The sequence below is a fragment of the Leucoraja erinacea genome, chromosome 4 (genome assembly GCF_028641065.1).
Source record: "Leucoraja erinacea ecotype New England chromosome 4, Leri_hhj_1, whole genome shotgun sequence".
Classification (NCBI taxonomy): Eukaryota; Metazoa; Chordata; class Chondrichthyes; order Rajiformes; family Rajidae; genus Leucoraja; species Leucoraja erinaceus.
In genome coordinates this window covers 29,066,196-29,088,680 of record NC_073380.1, presented here as the reverse complement: position 1 = coordinate 29,088,680, position 22,485 = coordinate 29,066,196, and the positions used below count along the sequence as shown (strand labels likewise).

Below are 22,485 nucleotides of genomic sequence, written 5' to 3'. Positions count from 1 at the left end.
TTTTCCCCATATCAATTTAACGCCTTACTAATCAAAAACCAATCAATGTCTGTTTTTGAAATACCCAATGGTATCCACAGCCATCTGGGTGATGAATTCCACAGATGCATCACTGCCTGGCTAGTGAAATTCTTCCTCCTCTCCATTTTAAAGATACGCCATTTATTAGGGCTCTGCCCTCGGGTCTTACACTCTCCCACTACTGGAAACATCCTCTTTGCAACCACTCTATCTAGGCCTTTCATTATTCGGTCGTTTTCAGTGAGATCCCCCCCTCCTGTACCTTTGTCCCTCCCTCAGGCTATGTACATGGCATTACCCAGTGCTGCATGTGTAAATTGCTCATTCTAAGCTTCCCCCCCCCCCCCAGTCTAACCTCTCCCTGCAAATAATACCTCCCAATTCAGGCATCGTTCTCGTAAACTAGACTCCCCCACCCAGTCTAGTTTCAGTCAAAAATCACCGAGTCAAGCACTTGCGCATCTAAACTTTATTTTGACAAAACACAATTACAGTTCCCACTACTGTACCTAACCACCGCAGGTTCAATCCTCGTATCTGCCTGATTTAGCCCTCTTAGCCTCGCTCAAACAGAGACACTCCAGAAGGTCACGCAGTCATAAGCGCACTCCCAGAAGATCAACACAGGACCTCGTGGTAATGGACTTTTATAGGTCCCCGGATCTCGAGGGGCTGAACCACATGGGGGTTGGCTCTTTACAATCCAATAACAGATATCGATTAACCCCATACATGACAGACATTTCCCTAACCCAATAATACAGTGGCTAGTACATTATATTCAAACAGTGTTTCTCAGAGGAAACGGACATCGCAACATGTGCCCTGATACGCAAGAAAACCAGACAAGGCTCAATACTTAATCCAATCAACATCCAGCAAAGTAAAGCTTTGCAACATTATTTACAATGTGTATGTCTGGTTTGCATTCACCCAATCCATTCTATACATTTTGCACCTAATTGTCAGGGTCTGCAGATGTTCCCATTCTCTTCCTTGCAGCTCTGATCTAGGCTCTAGACAAACTGGCACCATTCTGCAGCTTGTCCCATTTCTACAGAAAGCACTTTTAAATTGACCAAATGAAGCCTTTACTCAATTTTAGAGTCCCAGCTTCTCCAAATTGGCCAGGATTAACACATGGAAGACAAGAACTTGGCGGAATAGTGGTGCAACTGACAGAGCTGCTGTCTCACATCACCAGAGACCCGGATTCAATGCTGATCTCCGGTGCTGTCTCTATAGATTTTGCATGTTCTCCCTGCAACAGCGTGGGATTCTTCTGGGTTCTCCAGTTTCCTACAGTATCCCAAAGCAATCTAGGTTGGTAGATTAAGTGGCTGCTCTGAAATACATCAAGTGTGCACGTAAGTAGTGGGATCAAGGGAGAATTGATCAGAAATGTGAGAAAATAAAATGGGATTTGTGTAAATGGTGCGAATGGTCAGTGTGGACTTAATGGGCCGAAAGGCGTTTCTCCCATAGCTCCTATACTGTATACCTATACCATTGAATTGAACTTTGACCCTTTGTCTAGAAATAAGGAGACAGCAAGAACTGAAAATATTGGAAGTTCTCACTAACTCGGGTAGTGTCTGTCAACAGACAAAACAGTTCATTTTTCAGGTCAATTACCTTTGTTCTGCACTATTTTGTGACATTTGTGATACTGTCGAAGGGGTCTACAGGAGTCGCTGCCTCAAAAAGGCAGCTAGCATCACCAGAGACCCTCACTGCCTCAGCCACACTCTCATTTAATTCCTGCCATCTGGAAGAATGAAAACGGTAACATCCAGGTTCAAGAGCAGCTTCTCCCCTACAGCCATCAGACTATCAAACACTACAACCTCCAAAAACGCCCCAAACTACATAGACATAGGGACATTGTTTTTCTCTTTGCACTATTACTGTTTGTTTTTGTATATACTGAACTGTTTTGTTCTTCATTATGATGTTTACAGAGTACTAAATTTACATATCTGTTGTGCTGCTGCCATTAACAATTCCATTTTGCAACATATAAAATGCTCTTGATTATTGACACTATGGTTATTGGCTAAAAGCAGACTGCGGGAGGAACTCAATGGGTTAGGCAGCATCTACAAAGGGCAATGGACAGGCGATGTTTTGGAACGGGACCCTTAAGACTGAAGGAATTTATTTTTAGTTCAGGATTCCAGCATTTGCTGTCTCTTGTGACTCGATGGTTATTTGCTGTTGGGCTATAGGTTAAGTGCACAAATCAAGGATAAGAAAGTAACAGGACAATTGATTTACACTTTGTGTGAAAATCCGAATGGGAGTATGAATTTTAAATTGCAACCCTTCCAGAAAGCAACGTGAACTAGTTCCTTAATTTGACTCATTTCAGTGTAGTTCTTGTTTTAGTTTTAGAAATACAGCACAGAAACAGGCCCTTCAGCCCACCGAGTCCACGCTAACCATCGATCGCCCCTTCACGCTAGGTCTATGTTATCCCACTTTCTCTTGCACTCCCTAAACATTAGAGGCAGTTTAGAGAGGCCAGTTAACCTGCAAACCTGCATGTTTTTGCGATGTGGGTGGAAACCGGAGAATCCGGAGGAAACCCACGAGATCACAGGAAATATGTGCAATTTCAACACAGACAGCACCCGAGGTCAGGATCGAACCTGAGCCTCAGGCGCAGTGAGGCAGCAGCACTGCCAGCTGCAGCATTGGGCCACCCAGTGTGCTGAGTTCATTTTATTTTCTGACAAAACAAAATCTTTCCAGAGTTTTCTAAAGTATATATATCTGCTCTCAGCCACGAGCAAAGTACATGTTAAATGTATCCAACGCTCAAGTTCATGATGACCTAAGTCAGAGCTGTGAATAGACAATGCACATCCTAGTAGCTTTATTCTACAGTCATGATGTGAATCAATGGCTCCCAGCAGAGAGAGGAGGGCCATTTAGATGCACAGATTGGTGAGCATGGAAAAGATACAGTCATATACTCTCCTTTTCTGGAGTTTATCTTTGGATTGAACACTGCGATATTTCTCTGTGGAACATTTGAGCCTCTTTAGAAGTTTAAATGTAGTAAAATGTATGGCCACATTATGTATTGAAGTCCAATTATTCTTTAAAAAAAACTGCACATTGCAGAAATTAATTACTGCAAGAAGATTCTTCTAAGTGATGAAATGTTGATCTGTGAACACTTATTTCAACAGGACATGTGAAATTTTACTACTGGGTCCAATAAAGTCAATGGACCCAGATTGCAAGATACTAATCATTAAATAAATTGGAACTTCTGTCTGATTAAAGTGATGTTTAGTTTTAGTTTAGAGATATAACATGCAAACTGGTCCATTGGCCCACCAAGTCCACAGCGACCATTCACACAAGTTCTATGTTATCTCACTTTCTCTGCTATTCCGACTAATCCGGTTTCCTCCCACACTCCAAAGACCTACAGGTTTGCAGGTTAAATGGCTTTGGTAAAATTATAAATTGTCCCTAGTGTGTGTAGGATAATGTTGGTGTGCAGAGATCTCTGGTTGGCATGGACATGGTGGGCCGAATGGTCTGTTTCCCACTGTATCTCTAAACCAGTGGTTCCCAACTTTTTTTTGGCCATGCCCCACCTAATCACCTCTAAAATCCTGATGCCCCCCCCCCCATGTGGTGATATATAATTCTTATCATTTAAAAAGTGAACTCCGTTTCAGCTGAAGAAGCTTAAAACGCCAATACCTTGGTTTAAACAAGCTTCAAAAGAACATGACATCCATGAAAAAGAAAAATTTGGACCCAGACCTCCTCAGTCTCACTCAATTGCCCCCCTTAAAAATCAAATTGCCCCATGTTGGGAACCACTGCTCTAAACTAAAGGAGAAATAAGGAACAGTGTTTGATTTGGATTGGAGTGACCCTGCTGGCTCTGTTATATCGGCAAGTGCACCAACAGGAATGCGCCACCTTCCTCCTGACCTGCTGAAAACGCAAAATGCCCCTGTCTCGTTCAACTCAGTTTTGAGAGGGTTTTCAAAATGTACTAGTCAAGTTCCGGGAGTTGAATGAAGCTCGGAAGCAAAGATAATCCAAACAGGGCAATCTTCAAAAGTGCAGGCTGCCTATTTCGAATGAAAACTCTTCGGCGATTGTGCTTAATGTTCAAAGATCTGTATTTAGAAGCATCATTCATTTTCCTATCAGAACACCTCAAATTGTATCACGGCAATGACTTTGTGTTGTATTGTTTCTCTAGTAACGTACAGCTACTTTGCACATGGTAAGTTCTCACCAACGCTAGCATGATAGGGTCCAGAGTTCAGTAGTAGTGAACACACTAGGCTAATTTACCACAGCCAATTAATGTGCCAACCTGCAAATCTTTGGGACTAGGTTTAGCTTTGTTATTGTCATTTGTACTGAGATGCAATGAAAATGTGGTACATGTTTTGATCACATTCTATTGATAAAGTCCCTATCTCATGGAAGGGCCATTCAGAAGCTTGATAACAGTAGAGAAGAAGCTGTTCCTGAGTTTGGTGGTGTGCACTTGCAATATGTGAGATGTGTGAGGAAACTGGACCATCTAGAGGATACACGTAGACAGAACGTGCAAACTCTACACAGGCAGCACTTGATGTCACGATTGAACTCTAGTTTCTGACGCTGTGAGGCAGTGCTCTACCAGCTGCACCACCGTGCCGCAACCCATGCTCAAGCCCCTGAACCACCTACCTCAAAGACCAGGATGGCACGAGCTGAAAGGTGTTTGATCTCTTTTTCTTCACAGTGTTTGATCAATTACCATCTGTGTTTTATTTTCGCAGCATGAATGGAAGTATTTCAGTTCATTTTCTGACAAACTCGTCTCGCGCGCTGACTTTATGTCTGTGCTCAGCAACATCGAACACCTTCTGGTTAAAGCTTCCTCTGGCAATGGGCTCAAGCAGAGCAGGTGAGCAAGGCAGCCCCAGTGGATCACAGGTGTGGAGAGTTTAAGGTTCTTTGCCAAGATAATGGTCCGCAGAAAGTGGATGCTTCATATGTCTTCATACAAAAGGCAACTCGTGTGCATGACTGGGTAATCTTTCTTCTCTCTGCATCACCAGGGAATGAATCAATTAAAAATTAATTTGTCATTCCAACAGCTGGATCAAATGTCACACAAAGGATTTGATATTGGAATGGCATGATTTGAATAAAAATAAGGGAGCAATGATTACTGCAGTGCTTAAGTATCATGGCGCTGGACTTAAAATTATAATGAAGGGCATTAATTGAACTGAGTGCTATACTTGATGTAAAATTATAATAACGGGCACTAATCGCCAGGCGACGAGGCCTGTCTGGGCCGAAGGAGCCTCAGCGAGGCAGCGGGAGACTCAGCGGTGGCAGACTCGGTGGTAGCGGGAGCCTCGGTGGTAGCGGGAGCCTCGGTGGTAGCGGGAGCCTCAGCGACAGCAGCGGGAGACTCAGCGGTGGTAGCGGGAGCCTCGGTGGTAGCTGGAGCCTCAGTGGCAGCGGGAGCCTTGGCGGCAACAGGAACATGCGGTGGGGCCTCACAGTCGATGAGCGTGAGGGCAGAGGTGAAAACAATGGGGACCCAGTGTGGAGGGATCACTGTGAGGGACAGTGGGAGAACAAAGGGGAACCTGGTGTGGGGGGAGGGGAGGGGAGCACACACACTCTAGTTTAGAATCCTCTGCCCAGGGGATACGTCAGTGTTTGTTTGTTTGGTCATTTGTTCCAGTGTAGGCGCTGTGCACACGGCAGCCAACCAACAGTCGCTAATTTCAAGTTTTTGTGTACCTTGTGTGTTGTGACTGTCGACAGACCAATTTCCCTCCGGGGATGAATAAAGTTTTATTGTATGGTAATTCTACCATTTTGACCAGGGCAAATGGTTAGTTTGCATCCTTTGACAGGCATGGCAATTCACAACAGATGAGTATATCAAGCTGAACTAAAAATAAATCCGAAAAATACTCAGGGCTCCACCACAGAGTGGACTGTCGGAGAACAGCTGACTACAAGATGTCAGATTAAAGATCAATTGTTGCAGTGAGGATGGGCCTGAAGATCGGTCAGCAATTGAATTGATTCTTCCCAGGGGTCAGCCATTTTATCAGCTGTAGCATTGTCTATGGTTTTGACATCAAACAGTACAGCACAGGAACCAGTCCTTGGACCATCATGTCTGTGCTGACCAAAGTGTCAATCTATTTAATGGCATCTGCCTGCACATGGTACATACTTCTTTCCTCCTTGTCTGTTTAAATGTAAGCCTAGATGTCTCTTTAACGTTTTATCTCGTCTGCTTCTACCACCTCCCCTTGCAGCGTGTTCCCATATCACCTATCTCTCTGTGAGTGGGAGAACTTGCCTCACTCATCTCCATTAAACTTTCCACTTCTCTCCTTAAAACGATGCCCTCTGGTATTTGACATTTCTACCTTTGAAAAAAGATGATATCTAGCTTTGCCTCTCATCATGTCGTAAACATCCATCAGTTCTCCTCTCAGTCTCTGATGCTCCAGTGAAAACAATCCCAAGTTTGTCCAATATCTTCTCATTGCTAATTCACTTTATTTCAGCCAACATGCACGTGAATATTATGCTGACTATCTCTAATAATCCATGTTATATTCTGGATTAACCCAGTTGCCCTTTTAAAACAAAGGAACAACATTAGCTAATCTCCAATTTACTGGAAGGTTGTCTGTGGCTAAAGAGGGCACAAAGATCTACGTCAAAGTCCCAGGAATGTCCTCCTTTGCCTCTCCATCAGTATCTTAGGATAGACACAAAAAGCTGGAGTAACTTGGCAGCACAAACAGCATCTCTGGAGAGAAGGAATGGGTGGCGTTTCGGGTCGAGACCCTTCTTCCTACTTGTTAGGGATAAAGGAAACGAGGGATATAGACGATGATTTAGAGAGATAAAGAACAATGAATGAAAGAAATGCAAAAATATAAACGATGATAAAGGAAACAGGCCATTGTTAGCTCTTTGTTGGGTGAAAACGAGAAGCTAGTGGAAGTGAGAGAAATCAAAACTCTTATCGCTGGGCTGTAAGCTGCCCAAGTGAAATATCAGATGCTGTTCCTCCAATTTACGTTTAGCCTCACTCTGACAATGGAGGACAGAAAGGTCTATGTGGGAATGGGAAGGAGGATTTAAGTGTTTAGCAACGGGAGGTAGGTTCAGGCGGACTGAGCGAAGGTGTTCAGCGAAACGATCGCCCAGTCTACGTTTGGCCTCGCCGATGTACAAGAGTCCACATCTTGAACAATAGATACAGTAGATGAGGTTTGAGGAGGAGCAAGTGAGCCTCTGCCTCACCTGAAAGGACTGTCAGGGTCCCTGGACAGAGTAGAGGGAGGAGGTACAGGGACTGGTGTTGAATCTTCTGTGATTGCAGGGGAAAGTAACTGGGGAGGAGGTTATTTGGGTGGGATGGATGTTAACCAGATGGAGGGAAGGTGGAAAAGGGTGGAGATGGGAAGATATGACTAGTGTTAGGATCCGGTTGGAGGTGGCGAATATTTTGGAGGATTAGGTGCTGTATGCAACGGCCAATGGGGTGAGAGGTAAGGATTAGGGGGACTGCCTATGTTGTGACTTGGGGGAGGGGGAGCAAGGGCGGAGCTGCAGGATACTGAGGAGACACGAATAAGGGTCTAACCTATGATGGGAGAGGGAAACCACCGTTTTCTAAAGGTGCCTATCTTATATCGGCATCTTGGTCGGCATGGATGAGCTGGGCGGAAGGATTTGTGTCCATGTGAAAGTGTAAAGAGATTTAGGCCAAACGCGGGAAAATGGGACTATTTTAGATTGGGCATCTTGGTCAGCATAGATTAGTTGGGCCAAAGGGCCTGTTTCCTTGCTGCATGACTCTAAATTTACCAAACTTTATTGCCTGATAATTCTAATCAAAGGGTTGAATAAAGTCTGGTTAACATATCTGTTCCCACTTCCCAGAATTTTGAATATCTCAATGGACATTGCGATGGAGGAAGATGGAACTCATGCAGGTCGGGAACGTGCAAGTCAGATTGAGATCTGTGACTGTCCATCGGGATACGCAGGCCTCTCATGCCAGGTACAGATCACTCCGCACTTTTACACAGGAATATAACAATCAGAAGCAGGAGGAAGCCCTTTGGCCCATCTGATATTCTTTCGGATCGTTGCTGATTTTTTATTTCAATGGCACTTCCATCTAACCACCAAACATCCCTTAATTCCTTCATATCCAAAAATCTATTGATTACTTCTCCTGATTATGTTCAGAAAATGAACTTTTACAATTCTCTTGGGAAGAGAATTTCAAAATTTACAGATCTCCAAATGCAGTATAACTTAACATTTTATATTGCTGCAATATGATCTCCTGATCCTTATACTCAATACCGTAACTGTTGAAGACAAGCATGCAGAGTTTACGCATTCTCCCTGTGACCACGTGGGTTTTCTCTGGGTGCTCCAGTTTCCCCCACACTCCAAAGACCTGCAGGTTTGTAGGTTAATTGGGTTCTGTAAATTGGCCCTAGCTTGCAGGATAGAACTAGTGTACAGGTGATCACTGGTCAGTGCCTACTCAGTAGGCCAAAGGGTCTGTTTACACACTGTTTCTCTAAACTAAACATACCATTTACTTTGTTTATCTCTCTGTCTACATGTGTTACTATAAAATAATAAAGGCGTAAATAAGATAGGGAAGATTTACAGCATATGGGCCAAGCGCAGGTAAATACAATTAGCATAGTAGAACATATACCTTTATAAGCCTATGAATCTACTCTAATTGATGTCATGTATGAATGATATTTCCCTTTCATTCTCCTCAATGAAATATACAGCATAACGGGCGGTACAGCTCTTTAGCAGTTTCTGGTCATACAAAAGATGTGGATATTTGACTAGGAATGTATAGAGAACTTGCTCACTAACTTTCAATGACTTGGCAGCTATTAACATAAATGCAAAGAAAAGGGAAAGTCAGCTCTTTATTAGCTTCAGAAAGCTGAAGCATTTGCTTTATGCAGTGAAAATTGTGATGGTTTATCTATCATAGTTCTGATGACACTGCAACTAGAATGTATTGAGCTACTTTGAATCACCTCATTGGAATTATGAAAATTGTAAAATATTTGCTGATCTTCCACAACCTTTGTATTGTGACTTAACAAATTACAGACATTGTGGCTTACTGAGTATTTCCACCATTTGTGTTTAATATTTCTGATTTCTGGCATTGTCAGTATTTTGTACTTGTAGTATGATTGTGAAATCGCCAAGTTTGGATATCTATAATGATGAGAGGAGGGAGGAAAGGCAGAGGAAGGGAGACAGTTCTTCAGAATCAAAGCCCAAGTGAACCACTAATTAAAATGTTTGACCCATGGTCCTTCAGTGATCCATTGAGTCACGGCTCAGTGGTTGTTACATGCACATCGGTCAGAAGATTGTGAACGCCCTTCAGCTCACCCAGTCCACACCGACCAGCGATCATCCCGTATACTAACACTCTACACCAGGAACAATTTTCACAATTTTAATCGAAACCAATTAACCTACAAACCTATACATATTTGGAGTGTGGTAGGTAGTCTCACAAGGAGAACGTACAAACCCCATACAGGCAGCACCCGTGGTCAAGATCGAGCCCAGGTATGAGCGGAAATACCTGGGGGGGGGGGACAGGGGGGGCATGTTTTGTGAGGTGGGGGACAATCCTTCCCCATGTTTTATAATCCGGATTTTGAAATTCGGTGATAAAATAATCTATTAAAAATCTCTGCTTTCCGCGAGACAGTGGGGGTGGGACTGATGATCGAGGGCGCCGATTGGACGAGAGGCGTTGTTCAGCACCCAATGGTGGGGCGGGCCATGATGATTCAGCGAGATGATTGGAGGAGGGAGGTGTCAGTCAGAGGCGGAAGTACAAGATACAAGATACAAGATACATTTAATTGTCATTTGGACCCCTTGAGGTCAAATCCGGAGGGGGGTGGGACTGAGGATAGAGCGCGGTGATTGGAGGAGGGAGACATCCTGGTGGAGCAAAGATCACAGAGTGGAGCTTGAATTGGCCCGTTTGCGGGGCCTTTCCTCACCCGGTGCGGCTTAAAATTGGCCGCGGGATCTTCCATCGCCCCGCGGTCAAATTGCTGCGTCGAGGCGATCGAGGCTCCCGGTGTTGAAGCCCCCGCTGGGCGATGGAAGATGCCGCGGCCGGTTTTAAGCTGTGCCAGGCGATGAAACCCCGCGAATGGGCCGATTGAAGCCCCACGATTCAGGGCAGAAGAAACTGCTGTTGCTGGAGTTCGGAGTCGGTCACCAACCAGGTCAGCTCCCGATGTTATCGTCCACAGGGTCCACGGCGAGGCCTCGCGTGTGTGTGTGCGCGCGCGGCCACCAAGAATTTGTGCCACTGTGCCATTTAGACCACGAAAGGACCACCAAAACATCCTTTCCATTTTCCCAGCTAGAAGGAGTATGTAAAAATGTCATCCTCTTGCTCATCCGTATGTCTGTATATAAAACCTTTTTGTCTTCTTCTTTTGAAGGAATGTGCTCCAGGATTTTATCGGCAGATGATTGCGAATGGGTCTCACTCACTCGATCGGGCCTGTATTTCGTGCCAATGCCACAACCACAGTTCTGTCTGTGACCTTGATACAGGAAAATGTCAAGTAGGTTGCAACTAGTGGTGGATACATTCAGAGCCTTTGCTCTTTTAGTCTATGAAAGCAGAGAATAAGCTAGATTGTGGAAATCTTTTGCAACTCGTCAATGAATAATTTCTTTGGTCATTCTTGCGGAAAGGCAGGGTGCACACAGTACTCAGATGTAGGCACCTTATCTGTTTATTTGTGGGGTGTCATTTTTTTAAAAGGAAGTATAATTGATGCTCAATTAATTCACAAAGTATTTTCACAGACATCATATTTTGTGATCGTGGGTGCAATTAAAAACATTTTTTTGTAATTTAAATGTGTGGAAGTTAACCGTTTGGGATGGTACAGCCTCCCTAACCATCTATCACTGCAGGCTTTTGATATATTTCTGTTTACCTGCTCACCACCCCACCCCTGACCATCCATCCCTGCCAGCCCCAGCCTCTTTGTTTCTTCCCCACCACCCCCTTAGCATCTGCCACCAGCCCTCCATCTCTCTCGCCACTGGGCCATCCATCATCTAAGGGGCTCTAGTGCCACCCCCCCTCCCCCTCAATCCCCCCCCCCCCCCCCCCCCCGATGACACCAGATGTACTGGTTCAGTTTTAATGAAGAGACTGTACAAATCTAATATTTGTACAGGGTGACACAGTGGCACTGTTGACAAAGCTGCTGCCTCACACCGCCAGAGACCCAAGTTCAATCCTGACCTCGGGTGCTGGCTGTGTAGAGTTTGCAAGGTCTCACTGTGACCACGTTGGCTTCCTCCGGGTACTCTAATTTCTTTTCACATCCAAAAGACGTTCAGGTTTGATGGTTAATTGGCCTCTGTAAATTGTCCCTGGTGTGTTGGGAGTGGATGGGAAAGTGGGATAACATATAACTAGTGTGAATGGGAGATTGATGGCCGGACTGGTTTTGGGCCGATGAGCCTGTTTCCATTCCATTCTAAACTAAACTCAGGTGAATTCTAAAATACATTATAGCTTTTGACAGTAACCTGCTCTCTTGAGCAAATATCTGTTTTAAAGTATTAATTTTAGCTTGATTTTTTAATATTATTTGGATTAAACATCCAATGTTAACGATGCATCGATTACTGTTAAGCCCACAGAGTGATTTTGTGAATTAAAAATGAGTCTCCCTTTTAGCCTCATTTGTCATATTCAAAGCATTACAGTTAACTTATCCCCCAAAGGCGTTCATAAGTCTGTGGTCGTTCCAAGATTTTTTTCAGTGTTTGATCGGAAAATAATACATCAATTAGATTTATAATAATGATTAGCCCCAGCTCACAAACTAAGCAACACAGGTGTTACATTCCAGAAAAGCAGCACATAATTAACAAATGCGCAAATAAAGCATATATATTTAAAACATTTTGAGCACACTCTTTAAAAAATACTGCGCGTGAATTAGGTTTTCATGCATTAATTAAACAGCCGTGTTGTATCAAAAAGACACACATCAGACACACGTAAAACATAATGTGCCTGAATTGAACATGCTTTGTTACTGTTGATTTTCAGAGGGTGACCATTTGCCACATATTGAGTCATTAGCACGCAATGAGGCTCTTCGGACCAACTTGTCCATGCCGACCAAGATGCCCCATCTGTACCAGTTCCACCTGCCCTCTAATTGTTTCCTATCCATGTACCTGTCCAAATGTCTTTTAAATAGCGATATAATTAGGCTGTAGCTTTCCCAGCCTAATTAACAGAGGCTGCACCCAATCTGAACATTGCCTCACTACAGCCTTCTCCAGGGCAATTCGTGATGATTATAAATGGACACCTTGTCCATGACACCCACATCCTGTGAATGAATAAAAGATAACTCAAAGGGTTCAGAGGTTCCATCTTATGAGCTTACACCTTTAGTTTATCTGTTGGATTAGTTTCTAACTTATCACCAAGGGCGGCACGGTGGCACAGCGGTAGAGTTACTGCCTTACAGCGCCAGCAGACCTGGGTTCGATCCTGGCCACGGGTGCTGTCAGTACGGAATTTATACGTTCCCCCCGTGACAGCATGGTTCTTTTCCCCCGAGATCTTTGGTTTCCTCCCATATTCCAAAGACATACAGGTGTGTAGGTTAATTGGCTTGGTATAAGTGTAAATTGTCCCTAGTGCGTGTAGGATATGTTAATGTGCGGGGATCGCTGGTCGGTGAGAACTGGGCGGGCAGAAGGTAGACAAATGCTGGAGAAACTCAGCGGGTGCAGCAGCATCTATGGAGCGAAGGAAATAGGCAACGTTTCGGGCCGATACCCTTCTTCAGACTGAAGGGCCTGTTTTCATGCTGTATCACTAAACTAAACTAAACATTGTCAAGATTTGTGATTTTTCAGTCAGCAAACAAGTACTGCTTCATTTAGTTAACCTGGTCAATCTGACAAAAGGATAAGTAAGGTTTCAATTTCTAACAAAAATTGCTCCTCAGGGTCTAATTGCTTGAGCGTGAACTCATCTGTCTCATTCAGGCAATTTTGTTCCCATGAACCGACTACATTACACCTTGCTTAGTCAATTGAAATGCATGATTCTAGCCACGGCAATGTCCTGCTGGGTGAGGCTGATCTACTTGTGATTCTCTACTTCTCTAAACTAGGGATGCCGAGATTACACAGCGGGTGACCACTGCGAGCTGTGTGCTTCAGGATACTACGGCAGAGTAAACGGATCCATCAATGACTGCTCGCTCTGTGCCTGCCCCAGGCCTTATTCTGGCAGGTAATTTATGACTGCAGGCTGCCGTGACTTGCAGCGGTTGGTCTTTCTTGTCCAGGAGAAAGGGAAAGCATTTCCACAGTGTTCACAATGTCTGGATAATCGGATGTGATGAGAAACATAGGACAATACAGCACAGTCTGTGGAATGGTCTCAACCCTTCTCTCCATAGATGCTGCCTGTCCCGCTGAGTGACCCCAGCATCTTGTGTCTATCTTCAGCCGTGGAACAGGCCCTTCGGCCCACATTGTCCATGCAAAACATAATGCCAACTTAATCTCCTCTGCCTGCACATGATCCTCACCCTTTCATTCCCTGCTTATCTAATAGTCTCATAAACTTTACATCTATCATTTAGCTAGATGTGCCTATCATAAAGCCTCTTAAATACATCTATCACATCTGCCTCCGCCACCAGCTCATTCCAGTCATGCATCAACCTCTTTGTAAAAGTCAACTTGCCCAGTATATCTCCTACATTAATCCTATGCACTCTAGTCTTTTGACATTTCACCCTGGGGGAAAAACCTGCCTGCACGTGACCTATATCCCTCCATTCTCTACATATTAATGTGCCTTTCTAAAAGCCTCTTAAAAGACACTATTGTATCTGTTTCCACCACTTTCCTTCCATTGACTCCATTTATACCTCGTGCTGCCACAGTAAGGCCAACAGCATAATCAAGGGCGAGTTACACCCTGGCCACTCCCTCTTCTCCCCTCTCCCATCAGGCAAAAAGTAAAGTGTGAAAACGCACACCTCCAGATTCAGGGACAGTTTCTTCCCAGCTGTTATCAGGCAGCTGAATCATCCTACCACAACCAGAGAACAGTGCTGAACTACTATCTACCTCATTGGTGACCCTCGGACTATCCTTGCTCGGACGTTGCTGGCTTTTCCTTGCACTAAACATTATTCCCTTATCATGTACCTATATACTGTAAATAGCTCAATTATAATCATGTGTTGTCTTTCCACTGACTGGAAAGTCGTCAAAAAGCTTTTCACTGTACTTCATTACACGTGACAATAAACTAAACTAAACTAAACCATTCCAGCAGAGCATTCTAAGCACCCATGAATCTCGGCTTAAAATCACTTGCCCCACACTTCTCCTTGAAAATTTCCCCCTCTGACCTTAAACCGATGTCTCCAGTCTTCAACAGTTCTACACTGGGGAATAGATTCTGACTGCCTACCCTATCTATGCCTCTCATAATTTTATATACTTCAGGTCTGTCCCCAGCCTCAGATGCTCCAGAGAAAGAGATCCCAGTGCGGAAATAATTATTCTGTACAAAATAAATCGGTACTTCCCATATTTAGGGTGGTCACGGTGGTGCAGCAGTAGAGTTGCTGCCTTACAGCGAATGCTGGGTTCGATCCCGGCTACGGGTGCTGTCTGTACGGAGTTTGTACGTTGTCCCTGTGACCTGCATGGGTTTTCTGCAAGAACTTTGGTTTCCTCCCACATGCCAAAGACGTACAGGTTTGTAGGTTGATTGGCTTGGTGTAAATGTAAACATTGTCCCAAGTGGGTGTAGGATAGTGTTAATGTGCGGGGATCACTGGTCGACCGTTGGGCCAAAGAGCCTGTTTCCACGCTGTATCTCATAAGGTTCATAAAGTTCATAAGGTTCATTTATTGTCACATACACCAATTGGTGTATCAGTGAAATTTCACTGGCCAGGTCAGTCGTACAATTTTTTAAAAAGCAACAGACTCAAAAAACACATTTTAACATAAACGTCCATCACAGTGAATCCTATACATTCCTCACTGTTATGGAAGGCGAAATAAAGTTCAAGTCCTCCATTATGTTCTTCCGTGGTCGGCGGCCTCGAGTCCCACGTTGACGGGATGATTTTGACTCCCGTAGCCGAAAGCGTTCGGGCCCTCCGTGTGGAGGCGATCAGCTCCTGCATCGGGGGGTTGTCAGCTCCCCCATGCCAGGCAATCAAACCTCTCGTCGGGGCTGGTCGAAACTTCTGCGGCGTTGAAGCTCCCGACTAACCTCATCCGAGACTGCGAGCCCTTGATGGTAAGTCCGCAGGCCACGGTGGGAGCGATCCCAGGCAAGGGATCCACTCCGATGGTAAGTCCATGAGTCCATGCCCCGCGGTGGGGCTCACGACAATCCGAGGCGGCTTTTCAACTCCATCGACGGTAGGCCGCGGAGCCTGGAGAATGTGATCCGAAACTTGATCACCTCTCCGGGAAGGTAAGAACCTGAAATAAAAAGTCCCCCCCCCCATACATAAAACAAACAGATGAACATTAAAGCAAACTTTAAACAAACTCTGAAAACAACAAAAAGGATGAAAAAACGAACAGACTGCTGGAAAGGCTGCCATCTCCCTCCTCCGGCGCCCCCTCTCTGAACTAAACTAAACTAAACTAAAATATCTGTTTACAGCCAAGGGGTCTTCCTTTCAGTTTACATTGGAATCTGATCATCTGAACAATCAGGGTTCTGTCTGTCTCACATTTATCCCATTGCGAACTTTGGACTTTGTCTCTGGAACTGTTGCGCTATAATGCTGAGATCTATATTATGCATTCTGTGTCTTTTCCTTTGCTCTACCTGTTACATTTGAGTACGGTTCAATTGTATTAATGTATTGTGTTATGTGATTTGCTTGGATAATATGCAAAACAAAGCTTTTCACTATACCACAATACGCATGACAATAATTAATCTAAGCCTAAAAGAATTGTTCAAAAAACGGGCTTCAATTCTGGCAAACTTGCAATGTACTTTGCTTCAGCATAAGTAAAACACAAAGTGCCAGAGTAACTCAGCAGGTCAGGCAGCATCTGTGGGGGGAAACTCCCATCCAAGTCTTTCATAGATGCTACCTGACCTGCTGGGTTACTCCAGCACATTGTGTTCTACTCAAGATACAAGCATCTGGATTTCCTTGTGTATCCATTTTGCATTGACGTGATTTTGTCTGTCCTATTTCTTTCTCCAGTTTTAGCCCCACGTGTGTGTTAGAAGGTGTAAATGATTTCCGCTGTAATGCCTGCCTGCCCGGCTATGAAGGACAGCACTGTGAAAGGTTGGTTTCATTATTGCACGACATTGCTACTGCCTTTCCATGCGTTTGCAGCCTGTTTAGATGTGGGGCTGACAGTTTTATCAGCGGTATAAATCAACCGTATAATTTTAGGATGAAAATGCCTTGCATTAATCAGAGTGTACAGCAACTAGCACTATTATTTAATGAGAAAAACTGAACCTAGTCAGCACATTTACTTTTGTGATGTTCCTGCAAAATGCAAATTTTATTCAGAATTATGCTCAACAAAGTCTTTGTTCAATCAATTCACTCTCTTTTTAATACATGGGCCATTTTGCTACAGTTTTGATAAATGAGAAATACTTGTAAATGGATCGGACAGGTTTAGAGGGTTATGGGCCAAACACAGACAAGTGGGACTAGTGTATTTGGGGCAAGTTGGTCGGCATGGGCAAGTTGGGCCAAAGAGCCCGTTTCCATGCTGTATGACTCTGACTCAATGATCAGAACACTGATATGAAACAGTGGATTTTTTCCTCAATAATTCTTTGCCCCTCTGTGTCTCCAGATGTGCTGCCAGTTACTATGGCAATCCAAGTGAGCCAGGCGGTAAATGCCATCAATGTGAATGTAATCCAAGTGGCTCCGTCCACAATAACTGCGATTCGCTGCTGGGCCATTGCGTCTGTAAATCCGGTGTTACGGGTCGTCTGTGTGATCAGTGTGAACACAAGCACGTGCTGGTAGACAGTGAATGCATCTGTGAGTATATCTTCGCAAGTTGCCTGCTTACTGTGCGGTCCAAATGTAGAAACAAAAAACTGCAGATGTTGGCTAATGCACAAAAGGAATAAAGTGCTGGAGTAACTCAGTGAGTCAGGCAGCATTTCTGGAGAACATGCATAGGTGACGTTTCAGGTCAGGGCCCTTCTTCAGACTCAACCCGAAACGTCACCTATCCATGTTCTCCAGAGATACTGCCTGATCTGCTGAGTTACTCCAGCACTGTCTGGCCTTTTCTATATTAACCAGCATCTGCAGTTCTTTGTTTCTACTGCCTTTAATCGTGTATGTTTCCTTGGTGCTCCAGATTCCTCCCTCATCTCAAAGATATGCTAACAGGTTTATTGGCCACTTTAAATTGCCCTTGTGTATGGGTGATTTGTCGAATCTTGCAGGGGCTGATGGTATTATGGGGAGTATAAAATCTAGAATTAGTTTAAATGGGTGCTTGATGGTCAGCATGGCCTTGCTGGGCTGAAGGGCTGTTTCTCTGCTGTTTGATTCCATGACTTTAAGAACCCAAATAGGGAAGGGGGAACCTGATTTTTTTCAACTTTGATGCAAAAAAAGGAAAGATCTACTGGGATACAGATAATTGCATGATATCAGAGGGAGGCCGTTTCTATTGAGGTTTAAATAAAAATCAGGAGATGTACAATGTTTGGCTGAAGTGGTGCATTTTATATTATCGCCCAGTCATAAATAGCCTGAAGTTCAACTGTGGATAGAAACTTGCCCCAAGCGTAGCACATTAAACAGCAAAGCTCGAAAGAGAAGACAGCCTATTTTCAAAGAAACTTTCAGATGAGTCCAGCTTAAGTGAATGTAGCAGTTTAAGCCATTAGATTAGATTGTACACACTCAATAGGATGAGTCATTGAGCCCGGTCTGCTTTATACTCCCGTCTAATCCTACTCGACACTGAACTTGGTGGACAACAGAGGTAGAGTTGCTGCCTTACAGCACCAGAGTCCTGGGTTCAACCCTGACTACAGGTGCTGTGCGGTGTTTGTATGTTCTCCCTGAAAAAGCATAGGTTATCTCCAGTTGCTCTGGTTTCCTCCCACATTCCTAAGACATGCAGGTTTGCAGGTTAATTTGTGTCTGTTAATTGCCCATAGTGGGTAGCATTCAAAACTGGCATGGCATAGAACTATTGTATGGGTGATTGCTGGTTGGTGCGGACTTAGTAGACTGAAAGCCAGTTTCCACGCTTTATCTCTAAAATTAAAACTGAGCCAGGGAGGCACCCATCCCAGGCCTGCTTGTTTAAAACAGGCATGTTTGGATGAATTGCCTTTTATGAATTGTTATTTTATCAATACAAAACACTTGTATTGATAAAATAACAAAATCGCAGCAGGGATGTTTGGAGATTCTTGATTTATGTTAAGATTTATGGTTCTCAATATCTCATATCCTTCAATCCCCCAGCTTGTGATGATGGCTGCACAGGGCTCTTGCTGTCTGACCTCGAAAATCTGGAAGCTGGTCTGACGGCAATTAACCTGACCGGGTTTAACCTGGCACCTTATAAGCTCATCATTGCCATTAAAAGCATCACTGAGAATTACAAGGTGAGATATTAAAAGTGATACATACTGTTTACCTGAGATCAAATTAATGTAGATACTGGGGCATGTGATAGTGTTTGCAAATTACAAATGTGTAGCACAATTTATTGAGGGATGGTAAACAGGATTTATATGCACAGCAATGTATTTTTTCAGCAGTACATTGATGGAAATGATTTATTTACACAGGTCTTTGCATGCTTTTGGAATCTAAATGTATCAGGTTTACATGGAGTGTAGTTATTTGTCAGGTAACCCTCAGAACATAGAACAAGGAGTAGGCCCTTCAGCTCACCAGTTCTGCATCAGTTGTGATGCTATTCTTAGGATCCTACCTGCCTGTATCTGGTCCATACTTTATTACCCTCTTTACAGTATTACCCAAGAAATTAGATTAGGTTGCCCTTAGATATGTTTGTGGTCAGGACCTTTCAGAACAGCTCTGATTTAAAAGGCTGAGCCAGGTACCATCAGGGAAACGATTTAGGCATGATTCCTTGCTCTTTGAAGTAAAGAGACCAAGAGCGTGGCTGGAACATGGCAGATTGTGGGGGAGAGAGAAAGCAGTAAGTGGGGTAGAGAAGAAATCATGTGTGGGGGAAGGAAGGGGTCGTAAGGTGGGGGAAGGAAGGGGTCGTGATTGGGTCAAGGAACGGGTGGTGAGTGGGGGAGGTGCTCATGAGTGGGGGAAGGAAGGGGACTCTGAATGGGAGCAGTGGGCAGAGGAGAGTGGTGGCTGTTAGGGTAGGGTAGGAAGTGCGCAAATAATGGAGGAGAGAAAGGCAGTGAATGGAACAGAGAGGGGTTAGTGCAGAGAGGGGTGAGTGGTGACTGTAGGGTAGAGAGGGCAGTAAGTGGCAGGGAAAATGTGGAGTATGGACGGGCAGTGAGTGGATGGGAGAGAAAACAGTGAGTGGAGAAGGGAGGGGCAGTGAGTGAATGAGAGGAGCAGCATGGACGAAGAGGTAACGATGAAGGGAGGCACTGAGTAGAATAGGAAGGGACAGTGAGTCGAGGAGTGAGGAGGTAGCACATGGAGGAAAGAGGGGCAGCAGAGAGAGCAGCAGGAGCGATAGGATTTCTGTTTTAAAATCTGTAGATATAAATATCTGTGCGACACAGTGGCGCAGCAGTAGAGTTGCTGCCTTACAGTGACAGAGACCCAGGTTCAATCCTGACTATGGGTGATGTTTGTAAGGCGTTTGTGCATTCTCCCTGTGACCGCGTGGGTTTCCTCGGGTGCTCTGGTTTCCTCCCAAGCTCCAAATATATTCAGGATTGTAGGTTAATTCTCCTCTGTAAATTGTCCCTAATGTGTAGGATAGTGTTAGTATACGGTGATTGTTGGTCAGCATGGACTCAGTGGGCTGAAGGGCCTGTTTCCACGCTGCATCTCTAAAGTCTACAGTCTAAATCTGGTTACACATGGTTACATCTGGTTACAAACAAAACATGTTTCTCTTGAGTGGCACTAAAGAGGTTTAGATTGTAATTTCAGCCTTTCTCCCTGATACGGTGGGACCACTGGTTTAGATGCACTGTATAATGTTCCTGCAAACTGATAACATTCATGTAACACTCCTCCCGTTTGACACAATACTAGCCATGCAACAATTCCAGCCAGTTACTTAAAACTTGCCAGCCTTCGCATGTTGCCGGGGCTAATTTATATGCACAAAGGTTGCACATTTCCCTTCCACTTTGACAAAGAGCACTGATAATTTACCCAGATGACCATTTTAAGGCTGTGGATATAATGACATGTTGGGTAAGCTGGCATGGTGGATGGAGTACTATAATGGTTACTTTACTGGCACGCTGCAGAACCATGAATTCAAGGCCCACCTTGGCAGCTTATTATCTTCAAGTATGTTTGGTTAAATAAATCTGGCACGGTGGCGCTGCTGGTAGGGCTGCTGCCTCAAAACGCCAGAGACTCATGTTCGATTCTGACCTTGGCTGCTTTCTGTGGAGATGGTCCAGAGGAGGGTTGGGTTAACATATGAGGAATGGATTAATTTACAAAGACCAATGAACTTACTAACCCACACGTCTCTGTGACGTGGCACCCAGAGAAAACCCACACGGTCACAGGAATAAAGTTCTAACTCCAAACAGACAGCATCTGTAGTCGGGATTGAACCCAGCTCTCTGGCGCTGTAAGGCAGCAACTCTACCGCTGTGCCACTGTGCCGCCCTTAAAGATCTGTCATTCTTACCCCATCTGCCTTTATATGACTCCAAAGCCACCAATGTGGTTGTCTCTTCACCTCAGGAGCCATTAAGAATGGACAGTATATCCCAGCTCTGCTAATGCCACCAGTAACAAATATAGCCAGAATAGATGGATTCAAGATGAATCCAGCAATTACCAAACTCCACATGGATAGCACATTTCCTTGGCTGTATGCTGAAATACGTGCATTGATGTATTTGTTTATTGGTTATTGTCACTTACGAAACATTGATCAGATGTTTTAAAGTGTTCTCCTTGGAGTCTTCTTTTCATTGGCTATTTTTATTAATATTTCTGTGAATAAATAGCCGGTTTCCAATTACCATAACCCACATTCTATCAAAATAAAGATGTTGGAATAGCAGTGAACATGTATTTACTCTGAAAGACGCAAAGTGCCAAATTAACTCAGCATGTCAGGCAGCATCTCTGGAGAACATGGTGCTATCCTATCCATGTTCTCCAGAGATGTTGTTACCTATCCATGTTCTCCAGAGATGTTGTTACCTATCCATGTTCTCCAGAAATACCGCCACAGCGTACGTTTTCTCCGGGTACGGTTTCCTTCCATATTTTAAAGACACGGGCGTTTGTAGGTTATTTGGCTTCTATAAGTTGTCCCTGGTATGTAGGTTAGGGCTGGTGTGATCGCTGCTCAGCGCAGACTCGGTGGACCGAAGGGCCTGTTTCCAAGCTGTATCTCTAGAGTCTATCGATCAGACCTTATGTTGTCAGATCTGTAAGTGTTAAATGAGACAGATGATTTCAGGGGAAGACTGCGGAGGCAGCAGTTTTCATAGGGAGTCAATGGTTTAATTACTGAAGTCAGTTAATGTGGAACAGCTGCATCTCTCAATCCTGAGGATGGGGATTGTTCAAAGAGTTCACAACAAGAGACTTGCTAATGTCATATTTTCTTGTGAATCCCTACTCAAACTTCATACCTGTTATGCAAATAATTGAACTCAATTTGCCATAACATTTACATTCACCATTGTTTTATTTTGCTGCAGGAGCACTGGCAAAGTTTGCAAAGTAAGAAGTGATTTATATGGGGAGCAAGCATTGTTCTTGTACATTTTATTCAGTGAATTTAACTTGAAGATAGTTTTACTGCCAGTAATTGATAGCCCCTTAAAAGTGCAATATGGAAAAGCAGCCTGTTCCATTTCACAAACACAGGGTGCAGGATTCCAATGAAGAAGCAGTCACTATGATTGAAAACTTTTAATTTTCTATACCATCTTAATAAAGCCTGTGGTTCTAATGTAAAGCTGCATGAAAAGGAACAGAAGGAAAAGTCACTTGAGGTGCTCATGCCCTTGCTTGATGGTTGTCATCAATGGCAGCACGGAAACTGACCCTTCGGCCCAACTTGCCTATGCCGACCAAGATGCCCCATCTACACTAGTAGTTCCACCTGCCTATAGCCCACTAAACCTTTCTG

The 22,485-nt window shown here is 44.1% G+C and overlaps 1 protein-coding gene across 1 annotated transcript in view; it reads left to right on the top strand.

Moving 5' to 3' along the window:
• lama1 (laminin, alpha 1) overlaps positions 1-22,485 on the top strand; it is a 273,548-nt gene that overhangs the window by 143,777 nt on the left and 107,286 nt on the right. The window contains exons 27-33 of the mRNA XM_055633912.1: positions 4,830-4,957; positions 7,987-8,107; positions 10,578-10,703; positions 13,302-13,423; positions 16,398-16,484; positions 17,014-17,207; positions 18,663-18,805. Of these exons, the coding sequence (XP_055489887.1) occupies positions 4,830-4,957; positions 7,987-8,107; positions 10,578-10,703; positions 13,302-13,423; positions 16,398-16,484; positions 17,014-17,207; positions 18,663-18,805 (921 nt within the window). The remainder of the gene's footprint in view (positions 1-4,829; positions 4,958-7,986; positions 8,108-10,577; positions 10,704-13,301; positions 13,424-16,397; positions 16,485-17,013; positions 17,208-18,662; positions 18,806-22,485) is intronic.